The sequence below is a fragment of the Passer montanus genome, unplaced genomic scaffold (genome assembly GCF_014805655.1).
Source record: "Passer montanus isolate IOZ18808 unplaced genomic scaffold, ASM1480565v1 scaffold63, whole genome shotgun sequence".
In the NCBI taxonomy this organism is placed as follows: domain Eukaryota; kingdom Metazoa; phylum Chordata; class Aves; order Passeriformes; family Passeridae; genus Passer; species Passer montanus.
The window spans coordinates 616,927-636,502 of NW_024371371.1; the positions used below are offsets into that span (position 1 = coordinate 616,927).

Consider the following 19,576-nt stretch of genomic DNA (forward strand, 5'->3'; position numbering starts at 1 on the left):
AGTTCTGTGCGGGAGGCGGCCGGGAGCTGCGCCCCTCTGCCGGCGCCTGGAGCCGGACGCGTTACGCGCTGCTCTCGGTCCCATCCTCCCGCCTACAAACCCTTGGGACGAACAGCTATCCCCCCGCGGAAGGGCTTTACACCCGCAGCCCCCCGCCCCCGGAGCAGGTGGGCCGCGCTGCCTCGCGGAGCGCGGGCACGGCGTGTGGCGGCGGCGGCGGGGAAGGGGAAAGCGGACGGGGAGGCCGGCGGGACCAACGACCGGCCGGGCCCGCGGGCTGTTTTGCCTCCTCCCGCGCTCGTGCCCCATTTGCTGCTCTCCGTGCCGCTCGCACAGCGCCTGTGCTCATTGGCGCCGTGGCTGCCCGGTCCCGCCCGCCTCCCCTGCGCGCCTGGGGCGGCCGCCCTGAGGGGCCGCGGCCGTCACCGGAGCGACCCGACCCGACCGCTCCCGTCCCCTCCTGTCCCGTCTTCAGACTTCCCGTCCTGTCCTGTCCTGCTCCGTCCTGTCCTGTTCTGTCCCGTCCCGTCCCCGAGCCGCGGGCCCGGCCGGCTGCCCGGGTGTGAGGGAGGCTGCGCTGCACTTGCCGATTCAGAACTGCCAGTGAGTTTCCGAGTTACCCAAAGGTTGTGGTGTCAAAGCCAGCAGAAAGAGGGGAGGGAGCTGAGCAGCGCTGACAGAAGGAGATGCGGCGGTGGAGTCCTGTCGGTCACTGCGTCCTGCAGAAGCCTCTGGGTTGGAAGGGGCCCAGGAGGATCGCAGAATCCAGATTTTCCGTGGATAGTCCAGAGAGATGGAGCCCTCACCCGGGCGGGATGCTTATCCAGCTCTGTGCTAACCACACAGACCGAGCACAGAGCAGGACGCTCAGGGATGAGCGTTTTGCTGTCACTTGCAGGCTTGTGGATGGCAAGGCATCGTCACCTGCCAGCGCCGGTCCCTGCTGCAGGCCTGACTCCGTGTCCTTTCATTCTCTTGCAGGTGGTGGTGGCTCCCTAGGCGTGGCTGGTGACCAGTGTGATCATGGCTTACAGCCCCTCTGAAGGGGCCCTACTGTCTCCATCAGTCCTTACTCACCTGAATGACTCTGATCTGCTGAGCAGATCCTTCCCCTGGGGCAGCAGAAGCAGGAGGAGTCGTCTCTCAGGGCTCTGTCAGCTTGGAGCATCACTGCCTGGTGAGCACTCTGAGCTCCCACGAAGCTTTTGGGCAGTTTCAGATCTTCCCCTTCCTCAAACCTAGAGATAACAGCAATATGGATCTGCCGGGATGCACTTGTTCAGTGAGCACCTGAGCCAGGGATTGCTGCAGGCTGGGAGAGCTCATAGGGAAAACATTACTGGATAGGTGCTCCCAGAACCTTTGAAAATTGTTGTGCAATCTCTTGGCACTTTGTAGCCTAGGACAGTGGTGTGGACACAGATATTTCAGTGTCACATGCTGTGAACAGTTAATTAAGTGGCTTCCAGCTAATGCAGGTTTTAGTAAGAGCTTAAGCACTTAGTGCAATTATTTAATGACTGTTTCTTTTTTAATTAGAGATATTTCAAAACATTTAAAAAACTGCTAAGTAAAAAATAAAAGTTAACTAGTCTGGTTAAAACTTTTGAATGTTGGCAAGTGGTATGGACTAAGCTTATGTGTTCCAGATTCAAAAAGACAAATTTATTAGAAAAGTTTCTGCTTTCTTTAGTTTCACTGATTTTATTTTCTTTAAAAATCTAGAAGCATGTATTTTGGGATTACTTGACAGTTGCTGCCAGCTTTTTTTTTCTTTAATTTATTCCTCTGATACTCCTGTTACAGCAACACTGCTGACCTTTATGTTTTCACAGGGGAGAAGTGCAGCTCTTACTGTTTGTCTTCTCTGACAGCTCGTCACATTTGTGCCAGCAGAACTGGTAACCCGTGGGCTCGGTGGGATTCTGCCTCTCTCTCTGCTTCCCCTGGAAGCTCTTGCTCCTTTTTGCACGGCCCAGCTGGGGAGGAATCCAGCCAGCACCTCCCAGCTGCTGCACGCAACCCAAACCGAGCCGTCTTCACCGTGGATGCCAGCACAACAGAGGTACCTGCAGCACAACCTGCAGCACAAGCTGCAGCACCCAGCTGCCCAGAGGGGCTGCAGGCTGTGTGACAGCAGGCTGAAATCACTGTTTTTCTCTTGTGTGTCTGCAGGAAATCAGTGCCATGAAGGTATTTTGTAGTCTGCTCCAGCTCAGTAGTCTTCTAAAGGCTGATGGGTTTGTTTCCATGGCAGGTTGTAGTTAGTAAAACACACACAGTAACAGCAGAAGCAAGGATTTATTGAGGCTTTTCTCACACAGGCCAGGGAGTTGTGGACTCCCCATTCCTGGAAATGTTCTAGGCCAGGCTGGATAAGGCTTTTAGCAGCCTGGGCTGGTGGAAGGTGTCCCTGCCCACAGCAGGGGGGTGGAAGTGGATGGTTTTTGAGGTCCTGTCCTACCCAAACCATTCTGGGATTCAATGGTTCTGTAAGAATGCAGCTGTGGAGTGACATGAGGGAAGAAAGGAAGAGCAGAATGTGCTTCAAGCCTTCTCTCTGTGAAGTACCAACCCTGAAACGTGTTTGTGGTGGCACAAGATTCCTTTATCTGCCCCAGTAAACATTTCATTTGCATTGGAAGGGAAAGAATTTCTCTGTTCCTGTCTGAGAAGAATCTAAAAATGGGTTCTGACACCTGTAAAGAGCTGTGCCATGTTTTAGCTTGAGCTGAGAGTTTAGTTTGATGACACTGAGCCCCAACTTGCTCCATTGCACAGGCTCCAGTGTGAGCAGTGTGATCACTGCACACCTCTGAGCTTGGATGCAATTTTGTGGCTGCCTGGGCTTTGCTTGCAAATGAAATGTTGTAGTTTTGCCTCCATGGATGTCATTGTTTACAGTTAAAAGAAAGCAGGAAACCTAAAAGGAAAGCAATGGCTCAAAACCTCCTAACCAAAAAGATGTGTGGGCAAGGGATGTCCTAGAATAAGAACCTATAATGAACTCAGAATTGTAAAAAAACATTTTATTTCCACCAAGAGAAAGGGATATTACATTAAACACATTAAAGCAACAACCTGAGGAGACGATGAGCTCTTAAAACATTTTATTCTTTGTTTAGGTTTGTTTTTTTCTGTTCTTTTCTAGATCCTAGTGGCCAATGACCAAGCTTGCAAGTTGCTTGGGTGCAGTAGCCAGGAACTCATTGGTCAAAAGCTGTCCCACTTGATATCCAAATCTGGCCAAGAGGCTTGGGAAGCAGTGGGTGAGGAGTACCTGGAAACTTCTGAATGTTCATCAGTGGTTTCTGGAGCTGTGGTATGTGAAATGTTCAAGGAAATACTCTCCACCACATGAAGTGCTTTTGTAGGCTTTGGTTTGGGTTTGTTGTTTTTTTTTTTTTTACATTTTCTACATAATTTCCTGATATATTTAACTCTGTGGTCATTTGGCAATTGTGTCATTTGCAGGAGTGTTTGGTTTAAAAGTTTGCAGGTGTGGGAATTCAAAGGGCAAAAGATGATTCAAGGGGACACCCATGAGAACCTTGCAGCTGTCAACACATGGAGTCACTGTGACATGATCAAATCAGAACTTAAAGGACATTAGATTTTTTAATGAAAAAAATCTATTGTGGAAAATGTCCCAAATGTCTGGTCCTTAAAAATATATTTTAAATTATCTTTAGATTGTGCATATTATAAAGGTTGAAGCCATTGAAATGCTGTGAAATGTCTGTGTCAAAACAGCATAGTTAGTGCAAAAGAGTGGAATTTATTTTTGCCTAGAATGGGGTTATTTATAAGAGAGCTGCATGAGAAAATCTCCATGTTATTTTCTTTTGCTGCTGTTGTGAATTGTCACTAGAGAGTCCTTGGAAAATGAGCTCATATCCTTTCTGGTGTGTTATTTTTGAACTGAAACTGTTGGTATCTCAGAGCCTTATCTTCCTGAATCCTCAGTTGGATATGGTGTGGGGGCAAAGATCTAAGTTTGATTCAGTGAGAATTAAAATTAAATGTCTCACAGAGGCATTTAATCTAAGCTGTTCCAAATACTTTATAGGATTCAGTGTGTAAGTCATAAACCCATTCTGTCAAGATAATATAAAAATCATAAAAGGTTTGGGATGAGCCTTGCAGGCTATGAGATAAACAAACATTTTCTGATCTAGAAGAATTTCCTCCCAAAAGAAATTAAACTGCTGTTTTTGCAGCAGAAAGTAAGGACTGTGTTACTAATTGCGAGTGTTCATTAGCACCATGGGACATCCCTTAAATAGGACATTTCTGAGAGGCACTTCACACTGCATGCAAGGTGTTAGAGTGGTACATTTATTATTCTGAAGTCTTTATGCCTTTAGACTTCCTGAGGCGAGGAGAGGTGGTACAAAAGTAGCAACATTTTGTCTTATTTTCAGACATTTTAATCTCTGTATTAAAACTCTTTGTGTTCCCATAAAATACTAGTAAGTAGTCAAGAAATTGTGTTTTTCTAATAATGGCTGAGAAATATTTTGGCTTAGTATCTTACTCTGTTTGAAATTTGTTCTAAGTGACCACAGTCTTAGTAAGTCATGTCTGGTGTTTTTCTGATAATGATAGGGAGGTATCTTGGCTCAGTTTCTTACTCCTGTTTGAAATTTGTTCTAAGTGACCACAGTCTTAGTAAGTCATGTCTCCATTTCTGAATCTGGTGGGAAGGTGGATGTTCTTGGCCACCTCAATGAGAAGATCCCTGTCTCAGTCTGGCTGAGGCAAATAAGAAGCAAGGACAGCCAGCGTTGTGTGGTTGTGCTGGAACCAGTGGAGAGACTTTCAGCTCGTGTCTCCTTCACAGCTGAGGTAAGTGTTTTCCTAACAACCAAACCAGATTGCAATTTGTGAGAGTTTGAGTGGGAGTGGAAGGTGTCTGAAAGGCAGCAGGCACAGGTTGCTGTTTGTGAACATGGAGTGTGTCCGTGGCAGGGCCTGAAAGCAGGGCTGTGCATGCAGGGGCTGTGCATGCAGGGGCTGTGCATGGATCTCTGGTGAGGCTCACCCTGATGTGTTTGATAACCCACACAGAAATGCACTCTCTCTCCTCAGGGGACATCTTATCTTGAGCAGTGTTGGTTTGGCAGGGGGTTGGTACTTTGGGGTATGGATGTCCTTGTGAAGGGATGATCTGGCTGAGGAACAGTTCTGTGAGGAGCACTGGACACCTCTGCCTCTCTCCTGGGCAAAAGGCAGGCTCCCTGCACAGTGATATGGGAATATTTTTTTATGCTGGGTCTGCTTTTACTGAGTGAGTTGTGTCCACCAAAGGACAGCAGAATGAAATTTCCTGCCACTGCTTAGGTAACTGCAGAAACCATTGTCAAAGCATTGAGTGGACTGTGGCTAAAATGTTAAAATTTTAACAATCCTCTAAATTTTCCTCCCCAGGGAAAAATTACATCCTGTGATCTCCTTTATGCTCATCTCCATGGCTACCCAACATTGGAAACAGTAGTTGGACTCCACATAAAGGACCTGATTCCTTCTGTGCAGATCCCTCCTCTAGGCAAAAAAATCCCAAAGGTATAGTACAAGCACCAGCCTCATTCTTCCACAGCCTTCCCATTTGCAGTGCATGCTGCTTTCCTCCTTACATTACAGAAGAAAGCCTTTTCAGGAGAAGCCTGATTCCCCTGGAAAGGGTGGGCTGCCTTTTTGTGGAGCTGCTGTCTGAAGAGTTCCTAACCTGGATGAGACTATGCCCTGATTTCTCACTGGAATCTGGCCTGGTCAAAGACAGTTTTCTTCAGTCCTAGCTTTGTGAGACACCGTGCTCTCTCTGTAAGGTTTTTAAGATTCCTTTTAATTCTTTAGCCCATTTCAATCATGTCTATCTGAGGAGTGAAAGAATACCCAGGTCTTGCAAATGCCATGAAAATGGGCAGATAGGGAGTTGAAGGAGGCCTTCTTATTAATGCCTAATTTGTTGATAAGCTGCAACATAGACTGGTCTTCATCTTCAGCATATTTATTCAGTATTTCAACACTGGATTCCAAATCCTTAAAAAGCCAGATGTTGTTCATTTTGATACTCACAAGATTGGTTCCTTTTCTTTTTCTGCTCCTTTTTTTGAGAATTCCCGTGTCATTTTATACAAACAATGCAATAAACCCAGAACATCTGGTTAGAGGTTTTCTGTTTGACTTTTGCTTGGTTGGGATTTTTTCTTTGCTCAGACCCTCAGGATCCAGCGAGCTGCAGGTCGATGCAGAGAGGGCACCCTGTTTCCTCTCAGTTTAAAGCTGGAAGTCAGCCACGTGGAGCAGGAGCAAGCAATGCAGGAAGATGAGATTCCACAGGCAGAAGGCTCTCTCCCAAGCTATCAGTACTCTGCTACAGTTGTGGTTTTCTCCACCATCAGTGGCCTGATCACTGTCCAGTCAGATGGAATCATCTGTGGCATCACGGATAGTTTTGCTTTAATGCTCTTTGGCTATGAGAAGAAAGAGCTGTTGGGAAAGGTAAGATAAGTTCATATCCTCCCAGAAGACTGATACATGTGGCAGCATACCCACTGGAATTGTGAAGCTGTTTTACACTCCTTGCCATCCCAAAACCCCTGTGTTCCACATGTTTATTGAGTGAGGTGTGGGATGCAAATTCCCATGCTGGAATTGCTGAGACTTGCAGTGCTGAGGAGCTGCTATGGATTTCAAGTGGCCCAAAGCAAGCTGCACAGTCCTGTGTTCTCCATTGGTCATGTGGATCACTTTTGCCTGGCTGTCCATGAGAATCAGGCTCACAGACAGAGATTGTCAGCATTTGCCCCCACCCTGTGAGAGTTGGCCTAGCTTTATAAGGTTTTGTTCTTTGTTTTAGAACATTACATTCCTGATCCCTGGTTTCTATAACAACATGAAAAGATGCAGTGGCTGCTCTTTGCCTTTACCTCCTCTGGATGATCCCACAGGGACAGAAGGTGAGTGCCTTTTGGCAGGTGTCAGTGCCTGCCATACAGCTGGCTCTGGCTGCTGTAACCAAGGGGAAACAGCAGAACAAGAGGTTCACCCACAAAAAGAGAACATTCTTCATAAAAGCAATGCCCATCCATGCAGTTTTTAAATCAGGTTTCCACTATAACCTCAGGTAAAGAGAATTGTTCACCTAAGATTGAGCTTCTCTCTTCGTTGCCAAGAAGATAAAACTGAATATCCAATTTGGAAATTACAGTGAGAACAGAGAATACTTTGTACTTAACAAGCACTTCCCTTCCTCCCTTCCTTCCCTCCCTTCCCTGCTAAAATACCCTATGGTATTTTAAAATGTGTGAAATATAGCTTTTGTGACTGTATTGCAGCAGAGCTGTAGCTACTTAGGATTAATATTTTAAGGGAAAAATCTAATATTCTGACTTGGCTTGTGCTGCTGGCTAATAGTCAGTGTTATGGTTGCTGTATTTCAATCAGGGAGACATCACTTATTCCTCTGATGCAGTTTGCATCAGAATTTACCAAAATGTTACTTCTCTGAACACAGCATGAATAAAGAGAAGCAAAGAAGCCTCATGTTTCCATATCTGTCTTTTCCAGCCAGCTCTGCCCAACACAGAGAACACCAGCAAGTTCATGCTTTCATCCATATCACATTTTAGGCTGGTTTTGTCTCCTTTTTCCCCTATTTTTTTTTTTCTCTTTGCTTAGAAATGCAGGTCTGTGCTGAAACCAATGCACCCACTGGAACAAAGAAGATTTAGTAAACAGTGTACAATTTCTTAGGTAGTTCTTTGATGAAATGATGCCCCTAATGTAGGAGTAGTTCAGTTCTTCAGTGAGGAAGCATTGTTGGCACTCAGCTGTTACTAATTAAACATTGTTCTAGATTCAAATCTAGATTTGTTCACTCATTACCTTCTTCTGCAGCAGTAATACTTGGTTTACTTCATCTTCCAAACTCATCTTTTTCTTCTGATCTGTTATCACTGGGGAAGGAAAGAACTTCCTCTCCTTTTCTTCCAAACATGTTTAGACTCTTTTTATCTTACAGTTTCAGTGAGTTACATAAATCCAGTCCAAACCTTTCCACTACATTTGTTTGGAATGGGCTGTATATGTGTAGTTTGAGCTTTTTTTTTAATGCTGCTGCTGTATGATCATTTTGATTTCAGTCTCTTTACATTATTGGCATTTTTTAGGCCTCTGAACTTGAAGTAGCTAATGTGTGATACCAATATCTGCCCAAGAGCTTTGCTAGAAAAGCAAATTTTGGCAGCCCTAAAACATGTAGATTCCTGCATGTGGTGATTTCTCAAAGTAGAGTGGAATGCTTGTATTTTGACTGGTTTGCCTCAATCAAGCCTTTTATACTCAATTCCTTAGGAAAGAGACAAACCAAGGCAGCTCCAAGTTTATTTTTAATCACTGTAGCCTCCGAAGCCTAAATATACAAGTTTAAATTGGTGTGGTTTTGTTTCCTGTTTGGTACAGAGAGCAGCTTCTTGGCTGCATCTTTAGCACACCTTCTGTCAAGAGATGAAGAGCAGAAATTGGAGCAACAACACAAAGATGACAAATTAATACATGATGAGAATAAACAAAAGAATGGGACCAGTTTCTTTCCTCCTCCCTCACCTCCTGAAGCAGCATCCACCCCCAATAACAGGTAGGCATTTCACAGACTGCATATTCACTTGGGAAAATGAAGAGCTGTGATGGCAATCACCAGCAAAAGCTGATTTTTTCACCTGTTTGATGTCTGTGGGAAGGTGTAGCAAGAGCCTTCCATGCTTTGCTGTCTTTAGAATCTGCGTGCTGTTTGCAAGACAGGCTGAGCTGTCCCTGCCTTACATTTTTATTTCTATCTGCACAAGCTACCATTGTAAAGGTACAGAAATTGCAGCTCTAAAGGGGACCAAATGTTTCATCCAGACTAAGGTAATTAGGCTCACTAATCATGAAAAGTGGATGTTTATCTCCTTCCAGCTGGTGTTGCACTGCAGTCAGGTTACCTGGAGGCAATTCTAAGTGTTATTCCTCTGGTTAACTGTCAGGTCATCCATTAAAAGAGGGTACTGTGTTCCTGAAGTCCTGCCATTTTTTCTTGTACATTTCCAGATCTTTTTCTTGTTACAATGTTATAAATTCTGTAGAAGTGCATATGCCAAGATGCTCGTGGCCTACCTTAGTCAAATTTTAAGCCTTCCACATTAACAATTCTAGCTACAACTCTGCTCCAGTTGTGGTTTTCTCCACCACAGTAAATATTTACTATCCATTTTAAGGTATAGACTATTACAGCACAGATCTTGCTGCTTTTTAAAGAGGCTGATAGTGTCATTTTTTTGTGTATGATATCTCTCGTATCATACTTGTAAGTAAGGACTGTAAGTGCTCTGCTTCATTGTTTTTCTATGCTGCATTTTTACTAATGGAAATGTTTGCAAAATACCTTGTGCCCTGGGTGGATTATTAAAGGTACAGTTCTGCATTTATTTATTTCTCATGTATTTATATGAACTCTATAAAGCCGTATTGAACTTTTATATTTTCCCTGTTAGAGATTTTTGAACATGGTATAATTCTGGAAATCAATGAGTACATTAAGCAAACACTTTAGGTGGATAAAAAGGTTTTAAATGTGGTCATTTTAAAATTCATCACACAAGTGACCTGATGTAGATATTCTGCATACTTCCTAAACAGTTCCATTATTAATGGCCTAACATAAAACTAATTGATTTAGTCTACAGTATTACAGGTAGCTGGGCAATGGCTGTTTTTTCAGGGCTTCTAGCTACAACTCTGCTCCAGTTGTGGTTTTCTCCACCACAGTAAATATTTACTATCCATTTTAAGGTATAGACTATTACAGCACAGATCTTGCTGCTTTTTAAAGAGGCTGATAGTGTCATTTTTTTGTGTATGATATCTCTCGTATCATACTTGTAAGTAAGGACTGTAAGTGCTCTGCTTCATTGTTTTTCTATGCTGCATTTTTACTAATGGAAATGTTTGCAAAATACCTTGTGCCCTGGATGGATTATTAAAGGTACATGTATTTATATGAACTCTATAAAGCTGTATTAAGCTTTTGTATTTTCCCTGTTAGAGATTTTTGAACATGGTATAATTCTGGAAATCAATGAGTACATTAAGCAAACACTTTAGGTGGATAAAAAGGTTTTAAATGTGGTCATTTTAAAATTCATCACACAAGTGACCTGATGTAGATATTCTGCATACTTCCTAAACAGTTCCATTATTAATGGCCTAACATAAAACTAATTGATTTAGTCTACAGTATTACAGGTAGCTGGGCAATGGCTGTTTTTTCAGGGCTTGGGTTTCTGTCACAGCATATCTCCAAACCCTGATGCATGGAGACATCCATCTCCTGTTGGACAGACAAGGGAACTTCTGTTTTTAAGACTGGGAGCATCCTGCTGAGGCCTGAGCACCAAATTGACTTACAAGATGAATATTGAGCATGATGTTATTAGTGCCATCAAGGTTCTTTAGTTAAAAATAGATGGTCAAAACATTTCTATTAGTTGTTCTTAATGCCAGACCTGCTGTTGTAGAGACATTTGTCTAACCTTGTGTAAGGTATATTAAGAAATTGTCCCAACAGATATCCCTGGAAGCTTGTTAGTAGAATATTTTAGGCAAAATCCTCTTAGCCTGGCCCTGGCTGGTTGGGAACCAACCATCAGGTCCATCAGACCCAGATGTTTTCTGCACAAAAAGTCATTTGGACTGTTTGATTTGGGCCTATAAAGCTGGACCCCTTTTTTGGGCAAACTTGGAGACCTCACTTACAAGTAGGTGCATTGCATGGGATTTTCCCAATTGTGGGAAGGGTTCTGCCTGGAGGCTTGTTAGTAGAGTATTTTAGGCAAAATCCTCTCAGCCTGGCCCTGGCTGGTTGGGAAGTGGGCCATCAGACCCAGATGTTTTCTGCACAAAAAGTCATTTGGACTGTTTGATTTGGGCCTATAAAGCTGGACCCCTTTTTTGGGCAAACTTGGAGACCTCACTTACAAGTAGGTGCATTGCATGGGATTTTCCCAATTGTGGGAAGGGTTCTCCAGGTCCTCACTGAAAAAAGGTGCTCCCCAGCAATTGCAGACTCTGGATGATGGTATTTAGGCAATTGCTGATGGATCTTTCTCAATCACTTTTCTTTCTCCTGTAGTAATGATTAGATGCATCACCTTGTTTATTTTTGCTTATTGCTAAAGCTGAGTGGGTAATAACCTTATTGTTTTATCAAATGTATCTTTTTTTCTTCTGTGTTGCCTCAATATTAACAGTAAAATAAGACAATTCTTTCCATTAGTGTCAGTGCCCATTCCATCACCCCCATCAACTGGCAAAACACCTGCCATGGGGATTAGGTTTTTTTTTTTTTTGTGGTGGTAAATGGTTTATGATTTATATTTAGAAATTAAGCTAGAGAAGGAAATTATCCATAGGGAAAGAGTGCCATTTGAGTGTACCTGCTCTTCTTTGGTAAATTTGTCAGGATTTTGGATGCCTGTGCCAACAGCTTTCTGCCTTTTGCTTTTTAACTTGAAATAAATCTATTGGTCCAGGTTTTAAACAGTGACCATATTTAAATGGGTATTATACAGCAGGACAGTTTTTTTATTTTGTAATCATGATGTTGCTGATAACTTTGAGTCTTTGCACTGAGGACAGCCTTGCTACAGATGGGCTCTCAGCCTTATCCCAAAGGCTGGCTTGACACAATCAGAGCAGTGGCACAGTGCAGAACAGTGGAAACTTCAGGATCAAATAATTCTCAAAAGATCTCTCTGCAAGGCTCCCTCACCCACCACCTGACTCACAACGGTGGGATTTAGGTCACAACTTGGAGACTGCAGAGAGAAGCTGTCACAGTGCAGGATGTCCTGCAGTAACTCTTGCCTGTTTGTTCCAGACTGGAGGACAAGCTAAAAGCAGCAGCCTGTGACCCAGTGAAGCTGCCTTCTGAAGGCACCTGGAACTCACCTGGAACACCAACAGTGGATGAGCCATGGCCTGGGACAGCTCTGAACTGCAGACAAGACTTGAAAAGCCACATGGTTCCAGGGCAGGTGTCAAAAACAAACTCCATGTGTGATGCAAAACATTCCAGCCTGGAGCATATTGCTGTTGACAGCTGCCTGCTAAATGATCCTTCTACCTTCTTTGCATGTGAAAGAAAAACTGGCTGTGATGTTTGCTCAGGAAATAAACCAGGCTGCAGTGCTTCTGCACCAGGAGCTGCCACAACCTCTGAAAATGTGAAAGAATCTGAACTGAACTGTATTTGCTCTGCTCTTGAGGTACTGGGGCTGAATACTGGTGTCAAGGGGAACTCACACAGTTCTTTAGGTGTTACTGCAGCTCTTGTAGGAGGATGCTGCTCTGATGCAGAAGACTCCAATGTGCTAATTGGGACCAACTGTGCCTTTCCCACTCATCAGGGAAAGCAGCTGCTGAGTGATGCTGCCACAGAAGCTGATTCTGGATGGCTGGCCTCCAGAAGGCATTTACAAAAGTCTGAGGAATGCTCCAAAGCATTTCCTGAGAAACCTGAAACCCTTGCAGAAGCTGTGGGGGACAGCTCCAACAGAAATCCCCTGCAAAGCAAAGGAAGGCCTGAAGAACACTGTCACTTCCTCAGGCAGCAAAATATGGAGATCAAAGTAACATCCACCCCAGTGAAACAAGGAGGCAGGCTAAATCCAGCAGCTCCTTTGGCCTGGGAGATTCTGGAAGGCAGCTACACTGGGAATTGCTGTCACAGAGATGGTTCACAATTCAGTAAGTGAAACCTTGTCCCCTTCCCAAACTCTTATTGGGGTGCTCCTTTTCACCCACAGTTTTGCAGAATGCAGACAGTTCTGGTTAGAAAAGTCACAGTGGAGAGGAAGGAAGAAGCATCTAGAAGAAAAAAAATGGTATTTAAGTTTACCCAGAGGGTATCAGAAAAGGAGGTGGTATCAAATACAAAGTTGGTAAGAAATTAATCCCCTAATACTCTCAAGACACAATTAAAAATTGTGAACCTGACAACTTTTTCTGAACAGAAAACACAAACTCCAGTTTTACTCCAGTAAAACTGTAAATTGCATTAAAATTGTATAATGGAATTTGCTTCATTCACTCCTTCAGCTGCATTCCATGGCTTGTTGAATAAAATCCATGTTTTTATGTAATCTAGAATACCAGTGTGAAATGAAGTATCACAATTGGACACTGACAGGTCTCTGCTGGAGGCAGCTGATAGGTACCTCTAGAACAGCTGTGCTGCTGTCAGCCCCTCTGAAGATTCTTTACTGAGCACTTCCCCAAATTCTGCACTTTTTGTCAAGAGCTCTCAATTTTGTCCTAAAACACCTGTGGTCTTGTTCAGCACTAAAGTTACATTCTGGAATTTTCATTTCCTCACCTGTTTCCCCAGGCATACTCTTCGAGGTGAAATGTGCAGAGCTGCAGGATCCCTCTGTGCTTTTCTGTGTCTGGGTGCTGAAAGACATTTCACAGAGCCAAAAAGAAGCTGTAGCAAAGACTCAGCATTTGCTTGCCAGCCTGGCAAACTCTTCCCAATCTGTTGCTGATCTTTCTACTAAAAGTCTTGGAGAAGTAAGAAATCCTGCCTTTGAATATTGAACATATCTCTCTTTGTTTGACTGCTAAGCTGAAGCTAAAGTCAAAAGGGTTTTCAAATTAATGACATGAGTTGGTGGGGTGGATGTTAGTTTCTTTTTTTTTTCCCTACTTTTTTTTTTAAATATACTAAAACAAAATCTCAGTTGCTATTTTGTAACACTTGTGGTGTGGGGCTTAGTGTAGTTACCTGTCCAGCCTGAACAGTGCAGTTCCAAACTGCAGGACACTCATTAAGATATATATATATATATATATGTAGTGCAGTCGTCACTATCAGTACCAAAGATTCCTCATTTTATCTATTCACGCAGATGTTCTTTTCAGTATTTATTATTTTCATAACTGTGATTCTGTGGCTAGTCATTTTTTGCTCTTATTGTAACCCATATATCTGTACTTAGGCCATCAGATCAGCTTCACTTTTCAACAATTCCCAAAGAGCTGAAGATCTTGAAGGATTAAGAGCATGTGAAGGAGAATATGCAAAAAATTACAGCACTCTCAATCTTATTGGCAAAGGCTCTTTTGGCTTTGTCTGGAGTGCCAGGAGCAAGAAAGATCAGCAGGAGGTGAAGTATTTCTTGTTGCTCTATTGCAATAATAATTCAGGATGAAAACTGAAAGGTTAGAGCATTCATTTTCTGTTAACATTATACTGTCAAAAGCTTCTCTTTGGTAGTTTGGGGTTTTGCTTCATTTAAACAGAAATCTGTAATGGAAAGAGGATAGCACAACATTTGCATTGATGTGGTGTATAAATGTTACCTGAGACAACAGGTGCAGAATGAGTTAATTAACTAATTAATGCAGATAATTGAACCTGTTGAAAGAAGTAGACAGTTATCTTAACAGAATTATAGGTTTTATTCTTCTGTTACTAAAGAGAATGGCAAACCTCAAAATCTGTATTGTGCCATGACTCAAGAATGGGGAGTAGATGTGTTGAGATGATGCACCTCCTCTTTCTCAGGAGAAGTATTGTTTTTCAGGAGTATCTTTTCCAGGAGAAGTATTTTGGGTGCTCAGAGGGCAAGTTCTGGTGTTTCTCTTGTTGGATGTTTAGTGCTCTTTCCCTCCACTGCACCCATGTGCTGTAACTGGTTGATAAGAGAGCTGGCTTGCCAAAGCCTTTGGAATTGAGAGCAGCAATAAATATATTCCATTTATGTGTATCATTTGGCTTCTAGGACTAAATTAATTTAAACACATCCAAATATACTTAAGCTATTCACATCACATGGGGTCACTTCCATGCCTCTTGTAATGTGAGGCACTAACAGATTTCCTGGAAATTAACTTAGCTGACACTCCAAGCCCTGCTTTGGCAGATGATGCTGAATGCTGTTGCCTTGTAGGTTATTGTGAAGTTCATCTGGAAGGAGAGGGTGCTGGAGGACTGCTGGGTGGATGATCCTGACCTGGGGAGGGTCACTCAGGAAATTGCAATCCTTCAGAAGCTGCAGCACCCCAGCATCATTAAGGTACAGTGGCTGGGAACTGATGCAGTTTGCACTGCCCCAGGTGGTCTGGTTGCATCCTGGGTGTCTGGTGTTCCTCTTCAGGAGTGAAGTGTCCTGAACTGAATCTGTCCTTTCAGGAGAGAAAGGAACCTGTTCATCCTGTTTTGTTTAGGAGGGTGTGTCACAGCAGATTGTTGCTTGCTTCCACACTTTTACCCCAAACTGATCTGAAGATGGGATTCGTAACAGAAAAAAAGCTATTTCAAGATGAGATGCATATCTTGGAAGTGTGTTGTCACATCTGAACATGTACCAGTTCAGTAAATAATCTGGACACATCTTGTTTCACACTCTTTGTTTTGAGGTTGCTGGTTTTGGTTTTGGAGTTGTTGTTTTCTTGGTTGGTTGGTTGGGTTTTTTGCTTCAGAAAGAGAATTCCTCTCAGATTTATTTCTGCTCCCAGTTTTAATGCTGTAGTCTTTTCAAGAAACATTTGTGCTTAGTGAAATGAGACTTTAAAAATTATTTTATACACCAATTAAATCTCCAAGAGGATAACAGTCTTTGTTTTTAAAAAAAGGGCAATGTTTGAGGATGAAGCACATGATTAAACAGGTCTTTTATTTATAGGTGCTGGATGTATTTGAAAATGATTGCTTCTTCCAGCTGGTGATGGAGAAGCATGGATCTGGTCTGGACCTCTTTACATTTATTGATAATCAGCCCAACTTGGATGAACCATTAGCAAGTTATATATTCAGACAGGTGAGAGCAGAATTGCTCCATGCAGGTGAGAATTGGTTAATGTAAGAACCAGCATTCTGTTCCACTTAATACTGGCTGACAACTGGCACTGGAGTTGTGCTCAATACTTGCAGAACCTTTCCCCCCCATTCTGTAGGGCTGATTGAAATGCTGCCTGCAGAAACCTTGGTAAGGATTACTTAGAAACAACAAAAAAGCCTTTCCAGGACCTTCCTGCCTGTGAGGGTTTCCCGTGGAGCCATGGCCCCTCAGCTGTTAGCAGGAAAACTCACAGCCCTGTCACCCAGACACTTCATGTAGCACTCACATTTCCTCTGAGGGAGGAGGAAAACTCACAGAAGCTGCCCCAAGCCTGCAAAAAGCCACATTTTCATTTACTTCAGTGCTTAGTTTAGATTGGTTACAGGAGTAAAGGGCTCTGCTCTTTAAATCAAGAAATTATATTGGATTTTAAGGTGGCATAATGCAAAGTAATTCAGGGTCGTTTCCATGAGCCAGGAGCTTGCCTGAGGGCTGAATTGTCCTTTGTTTAGGGAGTTAGCCACAGCAGCAGTCCCCAGGTAATTTCTCTTCACGAGTTTTGGAGTAAATTCTTGCTCTAGGGTATGCAGGAATTGCTTGTGTGTGGTAACCCCCCCCAAAACCTTTGCTGTGCCCACCCTGCCCTCACCTGGGGTGCTGAAGGAAGATGGAAGCCAAAGGTGTCCCTTTAGCCTTGTGATGGATCAGCCCTTTCCTTAACCCAGCCTGGGGTTTGGAAGGCTGAATTGTTCCCTCAGATCTGCACTGCATTTCTCTGCAGAGGCAGATTTATATTAAAAATAGAAACTTTTCTCCCTCAGCCATCTGCTTTTCTTGTTAAAAACATTGTAGGAGTCAGGATCATCTCCAAGGTGATATCATTCTCATATTATCCTTAATTATGGCATTAAAGCATGAATCGTGCAGGAGAAAGAATGGGCTTTAGGAGTGACTATGTTATTTATACCAAACTTGGCTCTCAAATGCTTTGTCATCCTGCAGCATGGAAGGCACACAGTGATATCCTTCTGGAGAAACCAAAGGACCCTCCAAATGAAGCTGGGATAAAAATAGAGTAACTTGCAGGATTGTAGCAGTGAGCTCCAATGCTCTCAATCACATCCTGACTGCAGCATCCCCTCCTCCTGCACATCTGTGAGATGAAAGCAGCAAAGGCTCTTTAAAGTGTCTGCAGCAATGGTGACAGGCAGGCCTGAGGCCATTTCAGTTTCCATCATTAGGATGTATATCTTGTTTAGGCAGTGTCAAAACAAGCCAAAATGTGGCTCTGGGAAAGCTGTGATGCTGCATCAATTATTCAGGGACTCTGTGTAGTAACACCCAGTTCCTTCTGTCTCTTCCAGCTTGTATCAGCTGTTGGGTACCTCCACTGCAGGAACATCCTTCACAGAGATATCAAGGATGAAAATATTGTCATTGCTGAAGACTTCACAATTAAATTAGTGGATTTTGGTTCAGCTGCCTACCTGGAACCTGGGAAATTATTTTATACCTTCTGTGGGACAATTGAATACTGCTCACCAGAAGTGCTGTCTGGCAAACCGTATGTCACTCTCTGAAAAGTCATTTTTGTGCCATCACACCAAAAATAACCCCTGTGGGCAGGGCTGGAACACAAGCCAAGCTGCTGTGCCATTGGAGTGCTGCTAGAGCATCCAACCACAGGAAATGCAGCCAGATTTAAGGCACTGCAGTGCCAGAAATCACTGTGAAGGTCTGAGTGCATACAAAGTAGGGCACTCTAGTAACAGAAATCAAATTGTAAAAGCTTGAATATATTCAAAAGTGTTTCTAAAACTGTTGTCAGGCTCTCTCTAGCAAAAGCTGCTTTTTCAGAGGTGGAGTAAGCAGGTATTGCTGTTGATTGCACCTTTTCCTTGCATGTCTGTGCTTTGTATCCTCCCACTCTCATCCTCTCTGTTCTCTTTTCTACGTGCTCCCCTCTATTTGAATTTTTGCAGTTTGATCCCTGTTCATCTCCCCACTGATTTTCGTGCTCTTTGGGACTCCAGGATTCTTCCCTTGCAGCTTCTCTCGCTGCTGTTTTGGATATGCTGCCTAGATCTTGGCTCTCCTCCCTCTTCTCTCCCTCTCCAAGTGCTCTGTACCTGGCAGCTGGTGCTCCACAATAAAGCTCCCCACCACAGGGGTGGCACTGCTGTAAATGCACGAGCCTGGATGGATCTTGCTCCTCCTTCACAGCTGTTTCCATGGGTCCTCCTCCTAAAGCAGTGGGGGGAGAAGCAATGCAAGGAGAGGAAATTCCTGCTGGGAATGAGATGAAAGGTGAAGCAAGCAGCTCTGCCCTGGGAGTTCCACCTCTTACTGTGAAGGAACTGGCATGTTTTCTCAGATGGAATTGAGACAGTTAACATTTTTTTCCAAATAACTTTTGTTTTGAAAGGGCTGGGAGGATGTGTTTGCTCTTGCAGTTAAATATTTACTTGACAGTTTTGGCTGATGATGAAGAAGGTGGAGGGGTAAGTTCTTGTCACCAGCTTAGGTATGTGGAAGTCTGGGTGCATGTTACACCTCATACTCATCAGCAGAAACTGGTTGGCTGTTCTGTGCTTGCTTTTATTTCCTGGAGCAGGATAATGCAGACTCCTCAAACACATGAGAACCTTCTTAGAATTCCCACAAACTTCCTATGTTAAAATAAAAATTGGAAGCAAGGGCTTTCAAGGCTGTTTTTTTCTTTTCACTTTCTTTAGCATACAGCTCTGTAGTTGCAATCTGAGTTGAAGCAAGCTTATCTCTGCACAGGTACCATGGCCCTGAGCTGGAGATGTGGTCTCTTGGCATCACCCTTTACACCCTGGTGCTTGGGGAGAATCCCTTCTGTGAGCTGGAGGAAGCCTTGGCAGCTGTCCTGAGTCCTCCTCGCCCCGTGTCTGAAGGTGAGCTCTTCCCATTTGCTTTTCAAAAGGAGCAGATCTCCTGGGAAAGTATGAGCAGTGTTTTTTCACCCCAAAATAAAGGGGAAAACTGAAAAAATGCTCCCTAATGTGTTCTGTGACGATGTGGGAAGCTGCTCAGTGCAGCTTTTTTGGGGGGATTTGTCCTTCTTTGAACATAGACTGTGTCTCTCATTCCCAACCTGCCTGAACTGCAGCCTGTGCTGTCTCTGCCAGGGCTCATGGATCTGCTGGCCGGGCTCCTGCACCCCGTCCCAGAGCAGCGCACGACCCTGGCCAGGCTGGCACAGCATCCCTGGCTGCGCCAGCCCGTGAACCTGGCACATTACACCTGGCACGAGGTGTTTGCCTCTGACACCTCGCTCTGAAGGCTCCTTCAGTGAGGGATGACTTAAAAACTCTGAGCTCTGCAGCAGGATAGGTCCCATTGCAAGGTTACCTGCTGCTACCCACATAGACTCAGGTTATTACTGTTCTTACCCAGGGCATGTTTCAAAGATGTGAGGCGAAGATTTTAATGCTGTTTAAATTGCTCATAACTTGGGAAATATTTTTATTGCCTGGTTTTACTTTTTATATGTAGTTTATATATTTTTCTGAAAAGTGAATGAATAAATGACTATATTATATAAATAAATAATAACATGTCTGTTGGTTTTCTGGAATATGTGTGCACAAAGGAGACTCAAAACCAGACAGGTAATCACATTATTTGGGTGGGAGGGCTGGGTTGGTAGTGTCGTTCTCTTTAGT

At 43.7% G+C, this 19,576-nt stretch overlaps 1 protein-coding gene across 4 annotated transcripts; it reads left to right on the forward strand.

Annotated features, from left to right (window-relative positions):
• The first annotated feature begins 18 nt into the window (after positions 1-18).
• On the forward strand, positions 19-19,452 carry PASK (PAS domain containing serine/threonine kinase). Of its 4 annotated transcripts, none has more exons than XM_039727898.1 (17): positions 22-167; positions 982-1,177; positions 1,836-2,065; positions 3,152-3,322; positions 4,708-4,848; positions 5,431-5,565; positions 6,220-6,504; positions 6,863-6,962; positions 8,467-8,641; positions 11,921-12,789; positions 13,430-13,611; positions 14,040-14,207; positions 14,994-15,119; positions 15,729-15,863; positions 17,249-17,448; positions 18,672-18,805; positions 19,040-19,452. In XM_039727898.1, the coding sequence occupies exons 2-17, from the start codon at positions 1,024-1,026 to the stop codon at positions 19,189-19,191; spliced, it is 3,357 nt and encodes a 1,118-aa protein (XP_039583832.1). In that variant the 5' UTR covers positions 22-167; positions 982-1,023; the 3' UTR covers positions 19,192-19,452. The 4 variants fall into 4 exon arrangements, with proteins under 4 accessions (XP_039583836.1, XP_039583832.1, XP_039583835.1 ...); XM_039727901.1 differs by having other exon boundaries at positions 23-167; positions 1,875-2,065; XM_039727899.1 differs by lacking the exon at positions 22-167 and adding an exon at positions 503-603.
• Positions 19,453-19,576: the final 124 nt, after the last annotated feature.